Raw genomic sequence first — 9,509 nt, forward strand, 5'->3', positions numbered from 1 at the left:
TTTAAAAAAAACAGATAAACATAATATTCCTCAGAAATTGTAAAAAAACAACATGACCTCAAAGCCAAACAGTGACTCAGTGCAAATAAATCAAACTGTTATTTAATTCGTATGCAGCATCGAACCACCACTGAAATGTTGTCAGTTCAAACATCATTTATTAATTTTCTAATCACTTTCTACAGGAGCGCAACTTATCACAGTTCAAACACACAAGCCTCATTGGGATTTTGTTAAGGGCAGACCAACACTGGACTCACTGACGGTCGCGCCACAAAGAGAGGAAATAAAATATAGAGAGAGAAGTGGGAGACTGCGTTTAAAGGTAAAATGAAAACATAGAGACGTACGAAAAACACAGGAGAGTCAAGTGACGATACAGTGCGAAACAGCGGGGCAAGATCTGAAATACAATTTAGTCTAAACGAAAGTAAAGAAGTGGCAGAGTCTGTGAATTATTAGCTGAAAAAGTGTGTGACACATTGTGACAAATTTAGACCAACTGAGCAAAGGTCCTGCAGTTGCCGGTAGGTATCTGATATTGTTTGGTAGCCATTTGGATGTATATTTATATCTTGGAAAGGGGATTTCGGCAGCAGCAACAACCACACAAAAAATAATGTTAAAACCAGAAAATAGTCGCCGCATAATACACGCGGAAGCATATCGCGGAGATTGTCGTGTGTTGTGTGACTATTAGGGTGACTTCACGAGTTGTGTTTCTTTGGCTTTTACCTTGCTGATATGCTAGACCAAAATGATAAGAGGGAATTTGTATCTACTTTGTATTGGAATTTGGTACTTCAACGACCAATTGATGAACTTTAAAACACAACGGTTTTGTTACCATTCGTAACTGTTATATAATGCAAACAAATATCAAATTACATTACCGCTTACCGGTCAGGTGCATGTACAAAAGTGATATGATGTCCAGTCCAGTCCAGTGGAAGTCCGATTTCCAGTTTTTTTTTTATTATTATTGTTCCAAAGAATTTCAAATGTAAGTATCTGTTCAGAACATTTAACTTTCCAAGCATCATTCTGTTTATTACACACCTAAGCTAATGAAAACTCTCTTCAAATAATTTGTGGCTGTTCTTTGCGTTCACGAATGCTGTAAACAATCATAGACAAATGGAACTAATTTGAAATATATTTAACAAAGTCTTTTTCACAAGAAATATTCATATTGATTGCAGGGCGTCTTTGATTGATTCTTTTACAATATATTCTGAGCAGTGCTCTGAGAAATCGGCCTATTTCATGTTTTTTTCTTTTGATTTGATTTATTGTGGGGGTTTGATTTATTGTGGGGATTTTGTATCGTTTTTGACAACAAATGTTTCCATACAATATTGTATTGTAGGGTAATTCTCCACCAACTCACACGAAATCGGAAAAGTTGCCCCGACCCCTCTTCGATTTTGGTGAAACTTTGCTCTAAGGGGTAATTTTGGTCCCTGATCACGAATCCGAGGTCCATTTTTCGATATTTCGTGACGGTGGGGCGGTACGACCCCTTTCATTTATCTGGTTTTTTGTAGCTCGCAACCGTGAAGAGATAGTAATTTGGTGTCAAAGGGACTTTTGTGTAATATTAGACGCCCGATTTGATGGCGTACACTGAAAGAAAGGCCCATAGTTATATGTCATGTTTTACACATGGATCTGCCCCATACCACTTTGCATGTGAATTTCATGTGTAAATCACATAGAAAATTTCATCACGCTGCATGTTCAAACCAAGTGAAAATCACGTTAGCTTCATGTGTCGTTTCACGTGACTTTCATAAGAAATGCTAATGGAAATGAAATGGATTTCACTTTTAAATCAAACGTTTTTCAATTGCTTTTCCAGTGAAGATTTAGGTAACCTTTTCTTTTTCATGTTTTGAAATAAAAATGCATTTCGTGTATTCATTAGTTTTCAATTTATTTCTTCGATAATACACATAAACTTCACTTTTTCATTCACACAAAAATATGCTCCCCGTATAAGCAGAAAGTCGTGCTCCTGCGCCACACACCGGGACTCTCGCGGGTTTCCTTGGACATTTCCGGATCCTCGTTGACCATCATAAACATGCCTCGATGGGGGGTCAGTCATCATCCACAAAAAAAATCTTAGGCAAATACTTTAGAAATTTTGAGGCAGCGGCGGCGAGAAACAGAAATTCCCTGGAAATATGATTAAAAACATGTTTAGGCATAAATTTTTGTCCGAAGAAATATTTAGAAAATACTTACCATAGTTTTAGAAATAATCCTGCCACAATGTCGAGAAACAAACCCCTCTTTTCTGGCGAATAATCCAATTTAAACGCGAGAGCTCTAACTCTGATTTAATGTGAGTGGCCATCTTGACTCAGACTTTTTTTTCTTTTCGAACTTCAATTTTAAAACATTCGAAAGTAACGTGAAATTCACTTGAAACCTTAAGGAAGAGTCAATTGGGGTGAATCAAAGTGCAATTCACGTGAATCTGGGGTAAAAATCCCATGAAAAAAGAGTGGATCAAGATGGCTGTAGCTGATGAGGTTTTCACGTGCGTTTAAAATGAAAGTTATGGCTAAGTCAAAGGAAAAGCATGTTACTTCATTGTGTTAGTTTTTGGATTAGCTCACGTGAAAAAGCATGTGAACTTGCTATGTTGGTTTTTTTCAGTGTACTCAAATTCCGAAAAAACGTATTTTTCATCAAAAAAAGTTAAAAAATAGTTTTAAAATCACTGCCATTTCCCGTTACTCAACTGTCAAAAGTCATGAGACATGTCATTTTATGGGAAATTTAATGTACTTTTCGAATCTGAAATAACCCAGAAGGGTCATTTTTCATTTAAAAAAAATCCATTTAAAAATTACGTTTTTTTTCTAACTTTGCAGGGTTACATTTTAGAGTGTAACAATGTTCTACAAAGTTGTAGAGCAGACAAAAACGACAAAAACAAAAAAAAAATGATGTATAGACATAAGGGGTTTGCATGTATTCTTCACGAGTTATCAGAACCTTACAAAAAAGTTTTTTGAAAAAGTTATGATTTTGACCATTTTTTACCAGTTTTTTGAATTGAATTGAATTTGAACTCAATCGTGTGCTTTAGAAAGTATTTCGGAAAGCTCAGCTAATTTTGCCTAAGAATGACCCCAAAATCGAATTCCCAAAATTAGAAAGCCTATATGGAGAGGCGAAATGTTACTCTCGGGGTTCCAATCGAACTGTCAAAACAGGGGTCCAATCGAGCAACAAGAGCTTACAAGAATTAGGTTGGAATCCCTTTGAATTATGTTTGATCAATAATTATCATTTTGAGCATCACACATTTTTTTAAACTATATTTATTTTACAAACAACAGTTTAAAACATTTGTAATGTACAAAATGATGTTAATTGATAAAAAATAATTAACAGGGACTGCAACCTAATTCTTGCAAAGTCTTATCACTCGATTGGACCCCTGTTTTGACAGCTCGATTGGAATTCCGAGAATTACATTTTGCCTCTCCATATAAACTCTCTATCCAAAATCCGTTTTATTTTATTTTCGATATTTTTTTATTGTTTTAGGTGACCGAAAAAGGCAACTTATGAGCAACAGAAAAGTATGGGCAAACATTTTGCAATCAGCCTTGAAAAAACTTTTTAAAATACATGCTGGCAGCTTGGCAGTAATTTCAGTAATTCTTGTAAATAAGGTGTGATTCCAAATAGTTTTTGGTAAATCCCAGTAATTCTAGGAATTTAAAGGTAATCCGTGACATATTACCAGTAAGCCTAGCAATTCCACGCAGGCTGGTCAGTAATCCTTAATGCATAAAACCGCTTGTAAGTGCCCAGTTTTTTTTCAAGATGCTGAGACAATTTCTCATCAATTCTTCTTAGAAACTGTGAATATTTAGACATTATTCTTCTCAATTTTAAAATGCCGATATCTCAAAAATGAATGGTCTGATTCTAAATTTTTGATTTCTTCAAACTCTAAATATATATCGCCCTTTATAATGTGAGTCTTTAAAATTTTAATAATATTGCCCATCTTCTAACCCTAAGGTGTCCACGTGGTTAACAACACGCATGGAAATTATGTTATTTTGAATCAACAAACCTGTTTGTTAGAAATACATATCTTGGTTTATGAAAACAACAAACCAATTTAATAAAATTAACAATCGCATATTATTCATTCCACAAACATTTTGTCAGTTTGGCAAACATGTTTGTTGCCTTTGATTTGATTTTTCTCAACGTGTACTCTAATTTTTTTTTTTTCACCCTCACTGAATTATAAGATGGCCGAAGTGAAAAGGACACGAAATGTTTTCTTTGTACGGCTTTTAAAAAAAATAATGGTGAAGAATGTGGCAAGGTCGTAAGTATTTATTATCTTCAGCATTGAATATTGATAATTAATGTGTTTTTCTTCTTTTACCAATTTGTGATTGTCGCGGATCAAATATAGGATTACTGGTCCAGTTCCGGCGAAGGTTCCTGGTTTCCTGCTGTTAGAGGTCTTTTTTTTATTTTAACAAAATGTTACTTTGATCAAATAATGCCACATTGAACTATGCTCAAAGATGTTTATTCTAAAATATTTGCATATTTTTTCATTATTTTTCCCACATTAGATGACGTGACACCATGACGTCAGTGGAGGATTTTCTTGGCTGCAGTTGCTGGACAACAGTGTTATTAGTGGAATATTGAGTGATTATTTTAGTTAAATTTTAACGTAAAGTGCTTACTGTGCGAAATAAATAAATTGAACATAAACAAACAACACTGTTTTTAAAATAAAGAATAATAAGACAAGAAGAAGAAAAACATGTTAAACCAGATTATCAGTTTCATAAAATAGTTTATTCATTCGATAAACATGTTTGTTGAACCATCCCTCATGATAGTTGATAGATTGAAAATGTCATTTTAGGCCATAACAAACATGTTTGTTGGATCGACAAAAAATGTTGGTTTGATTTGGACAAACATGTTTGCAGGCCCTGAGATGACTATCATGTTTGTGGAGTACACCCAACATTTTGCTAGGTTTACAATCGGATTTTTCTGCGTGAATTACTGTCGAACTGATGAGGTTCACTGATCTGGAAATCATTCATTGATTGATTTACTACACTCAACCCCTCTACACGGTGCTCACGCACACTATCAAAACAAACGCTTGGTAGTGTGTGTGAAATCCGTGTAAAAGGGGTGTCAGACTAAAAAGTGATCCTGTTCGTTTGACAACAGTTGGTGTCAAACCATCGGGGTTTGAGTGTACTCCCATTATCATACTTTTCAAATCCATTTATCTGTGCCCCCTCCCTTCAATGCACTTTCTCTTTCAACCAAAACTCTCTCGCGTACTCGCGCACCGATCTTCGGCTTTTCAAGCCGACGCACGATCACGCTCTCACCACCATCCCGAACAGCGCGCATCATGTCTCCCGCATCCACTTGGCGCGCTAAATTTAGAACCGCCGAAAAGGCTCACGGCACGACGTGATCGTGTGTGCGTGTCACGACGATACTCCGTTCAGTGTAACGAAAATTCGCCCAGCAAGCGGATCCCGACGGGACAGGTTTCGTCTCTGCATTCCGGAAAGGCTGCCGCCGCCACGAGGGCCTCTAGAGTCCAGCAGCAGCACAGAATCGTACGTAATCGTGTGTAGGGTGAGCGGTGGTGACTGTTGTAACGAGAGGGGGGTTGGGACTTCGTGCGTGCGTGAGCCCAACTTCGTGAAGGGCTTGGTCGGCTCTCTTTTCGTGTCTGGAGCTCGGCCCGTGCGGACGTGTTCGGTACGTCACTCTTGCGCGCTCGACCTGATCGTGTGTATAAGTTTAGCTCAAACGCTTCCCGGGGGTTCCTTGAAGAGTTCGCCGTACGAGTGTGTGTGTTAGTGTGTGGATAATTTTCTGGATTATTTGCCGATCAATTGATCGGGGGTCAGCGACCACAAGCGATGGAATAATTTGCTCACGATGTGACACGACTCGCAGTTATTCAAGCTCACGAAAGTCAAGTGTGAGGTGAAGAGTTTCACGGCCAACGGACGTGTCCAAGCCGTTGAATGTGTGTGTGGTTGTAGTGGTGATCCCGGCGACCGTTTTGGTTGGATATTTCACCGTGAAAAATAGATCTTTGATGGTTGCTCGTTTGATGGGGAAATCTCAAGTACGAACGAAAACGTGTCTTGAGCTTAGGTTATGTCGATATATTTCATCGGCGCGGTGTGACGTCGAAAAGATTGATGGTTGTCATTAGAGGAACGTCTTGAAGAGAGGCGGCTGTTTTGAAGCTGGACCAGCAGCCGGTGTTTGTCGGATGTGATGGGATGCGAGCTGGGTACTTACGACTTTGGTAACGTGTCGAGCTTGATGCAACATTATTTGACGAGGCGTTTAAATTCCAAGTGGTGTCTTTGCTTAATTCACCTGGGGATTTTCAGTGCATGAATTGATATATGAACCGCTATTGTGAGTTGTTAGGACTTCTTCACCGTGCGGGTTCCAATCAAGCGCTTCTCGTGTGGCAAATCCAGTTTCATTTAGGCTCCCGGATCTGTTTTGTGTGCGGGACTCTGCTGAAACCGCAGATGGAACTCTTCATTTGATACCCAGTTGTTGGGCTACCAGGAACGAATGATGTTGCATAGACCAAAGACTGTAGATTTTGAATGCTTGTGCGTAAGCTGAGTTGATTTGAACATCAAAGGTGATGACGATCTGCGGAAGCTGCTCTGGTCTTGTGGATTTGTCGAGTCTTAGTCTTACTTACTTACTTCATTTTATTAGCATCAAGTCTATCAACCTAACGCAGAACTAAATGAAGATTTTCAGGATACTTGATCTTGTGACACTCACACCGTTGTCGAATGTCACCCACCACCTCGTATCTTTCCCCATATATTTCCACCTCCGAAACACCTTCACCGCGTCCTCCTGTGCTTGAAAAGTTCGGCCGGAAGTCCAGATTTCCCGTTTTCGAGATCCTTTACGGCTTTAACCACGTTCTCCAACGTAGGAGGGTTCACAGCTATTCCATCGTTCTCAACTTTTATCCTGTCTTCAACGACTCCCGCTTCCAGGGGTATAGACGTATAGACAAGTGTGTATCCGCAAAGTTTCAGGGTCGTTTCGTATTCACAGCGATCGACCGGCCACCCAAGAGATCTGAGCATTACTCCATGTTGATTCGAGAACAGGAAAATGTCATCCGCAAAGTCGAGGTCGTTGAGTTGTTCCGTCCTGATCGTTATGCTACCAAAGGAGCCCCTGATTTTGAACACTCATCATCCTCCGCAAGTCTTGGTTAAATGAAAACTTTGTAGGTACCTCGCCTTGAAGAAGTTTTCATGATGGAGAAATTCTGGAATTCGTTGACTTGTTCGGGGATGACACGAATTGTCACTATCTGATCCACACAAGGTTTGCCACTAATGCCTTCGAAGTGTTTCGACAACCTTCAGAGTTATGCGAATATCCGTATAATTTTGGTTAAATCTGTCTGATAAAGTATCACGGAAGACAAAAACTTTTGAAATAAAACACGTGTTTCAGCACTGACACTTGACGGATGTGACTCGGCGTCCTTTTATAGCTGCCACCCCATAGAAAACACGGCAGTTGCAAAAATCAACAATTTGTCGACTAAATTGACTAGCTGCAAAGTCGACATATTTATTGAATGATTACGTTTCTTTTTGGTAGGAAGTGGTTAAATTTTTCTGATTATTGAATTTATATTTTAAAATGATTGAAACACACGTTGTCCTACACAGATCTGTTATCGCTGTTCTTTACTGTGACCTCCCAAGAAAAATCGATACTCCACAACCGATTACGATCTCACTCACCTTTAATGGTTTTCGCTGGCCTACTTTTTCGCTCCCCCTTCAGAATAGTTCCTGCGCCGCCAACGACAGCAGCAACGCCTTCCAGCAACTGATCCCGAGCCGACGACGACCACCACATCCGCCACCATGGATCCGGAAGCATTCCTCGATATCGCCAACCAGGTGATAAAGCTCAAGATGTTCCCGTACTTTGACATCGCGCACAGCTTGCTGTGCGCGCTGTCGGTCAAGGAGGATCTGGGCGCGGGGGCGCAGGCCTTCTCCCGGAAGCACCCGCTCGCCTGCTGGCTGTCGACGATGCTGGTCGTGTTCGCCGGAGGCATGGTCGCCAACGGGCTGCTGGGCGAGCCCATCCTAGCCCCGCTCAAGAACACCCCCCAGCTGCTGGTGGCCACCGCTTGCTGGTACATCGTGTTCTACACTCCGTTCGACATTGGATACAAGGTCGCCAAGTTCCTGCCGGTGAAAGTTGTTGCCAGTGCCATGAAGGAGATCTACCGCGCCAAGAAGGTCCGGTCGGGTTGAGTTTGAAGTGTTCAAATTTTCTAAACTGGATGTTTATCAACAGATTCACGACGGTGTGACGCACGCCGCCAAGCTGTACCCGAACGCCTTCATCATTATGATCATCATCGGTACGCTCAAGGGTAACGGAGCCGGCTTCACCAAGCTGCTGGAACGACTGATACGCGGCGTCTGGACCCCGACCGCCATGGAGTTCCTGCAGCCAAGCTTGTAAGTATTTTCGTGACAGCTAGCTTGTCTACACGGTCTACACACTAATTGAAACATAATCACTCAGAAGCGCAAAGCGCACTCCCACATATTTTTTGCACTGGGCCGCAACCAAAACTAACCCAAACTTCCCTCCCTCCAGCTACACCAAGGCCTCGCTGATCGCGTCCATCATCTTCGTGCTGGACAAGAAGACCGACCTGATCTCGGCGCCGCACGCCCTCGTCTACTTCGGCATAGTCATCTTCCTGGTGTACTTCAAGCTGTCGTCGATCCTGCTCGGCATCCACGACCCGTTCGTGCCGTTCGAGAACCTGAGCTGCGCGCTCTTCTTCGGTGGCATCTGGGACAGCCTGGCGAAGATCCTCGGCCGCGGCCAGGCCAAGGAGGAGTCCAAGGACGCCAAAAAGTCCAACTAAGGCCCTGGTGGCAACGCAGCGTTGGCAGCAACAAATCAAGACGACTTTTTTTACCTTTTTGTATAGTTTTAAGTTCCTTTAGTTGCGAGATTACCTGTTTTTATGATTTTCGTACACAACAAACTCACAGATCGGTGCAATTTCGACGGTCTTATAATATAAGGCACGAACTAGAGAACAAACGCCCATTCTAGTCAAATGGTACCAAAATTTGCGATAAATTAGATGAGAAATGGACTTGAGACTCGCGACAGACAGACAGAGCAGACCGAGAGGGCGTCAACTTTATCATTCTCGAAAAATGAGAACCCGATTCCGGCTCAGCAATTCACTGATGCCATCCGAGAAATCGCGTCGAAAGCACGGTCCGATCACAGTGGGTGAGATTGGACTGTCCTTTCGCGCGCTGATTGACCAGACTCGACAGCTATACTTGAGTTTGAGGCTGGAATTGGGCGAAATATACAAGTGATTCGAACAAATGCCCATGTTTTCATTCTGT

General features: G+C 41.2%; 1 protein-coding gene across 3 annotated transcripts; it reads left to right on the forward strand.

Moving 5' to 3' along the window:
* The first annotated feature begins 340 nt into the window (after window positions 1–340).
* On the forward strand, window positions 341–9,489 carry LOC6045132 (trimeric intracellular cation channel type 1B.1). 3 transcript variants are annotated; one of them, XM_038249604.1, is made up of 4 exons: window positions 341–527; window positions 7,897–8,363; window positions 8,422–8,588; window positions 8,731–9,489. In XM_038249604.1, exons 2-4 carry the CDS (start codon window positions 7,980–7,982, stop codon window positions 9,005–9,007), a joined length of 828 nt encoding a protein of 275 aa, XP_038105532.1. In that variant the 5' UTR covers window positions 341–527; window positions 7,897–7,979; the 3' UTR covers window positions 9,008–9,489. The 3 variants fall into 3 exon arrangements, with proteins under 3 accessions (XP_038105532.1, XP_001862534.1, XP_038105533.1); XM_001862499.2 differs by lacking the exon at window positions 341–527 and adding an exon at window positions 5,524–5,651; XM_038249605.1 differs by lacking the exon at window positions 341–527 and adding an exon at window positions 5,711–5,796.
* Window positions 9,490–9,509: the final 20 nt, after the last annotated feature.

Source organism: Culex quinquefasciatus, chromosome 1 (assembly GCF_015732765.1).
Source record: "Culex quinquefasciatus strain JHB chromosome 1, VPISU_Cqui_1.0_pri_paternal, whole genome shotgun sequence".
NCBI lineage: Eukaryota > Metazoa > Arthropoda > Insecta > Diptera > Culicidae > Culex > Culex quinquefasciatus.

What these genes read in the sequence shown, in the direction of transcription:
- LOC6045132 (XM_038249604.1), top strand. Translation starts at nt 7,980, where the DNA reads ATGGATCCGGAAGCATTCCTCGATATCGCCAACCAGGTGATAAAGCTC. An exon ending in AGATCTACCGCGCCAAGAAG is followed by an intron (nt 8,364 to 8,421) that starts GTCCGGTCGGGT and finishes GTTTATCAACAG; the next exon opens with ATTCACGACGGTGTGACGCA. An exon ending in GAGTTCCTGCAGCCAAGCTT is followed by an intron (nt 8,589 to 8,730) that starts GTAAGTATTTTC and finishes CCCTCCCTCCAG; the next exon opens with CTACACCAAGGCCTCGCTGA.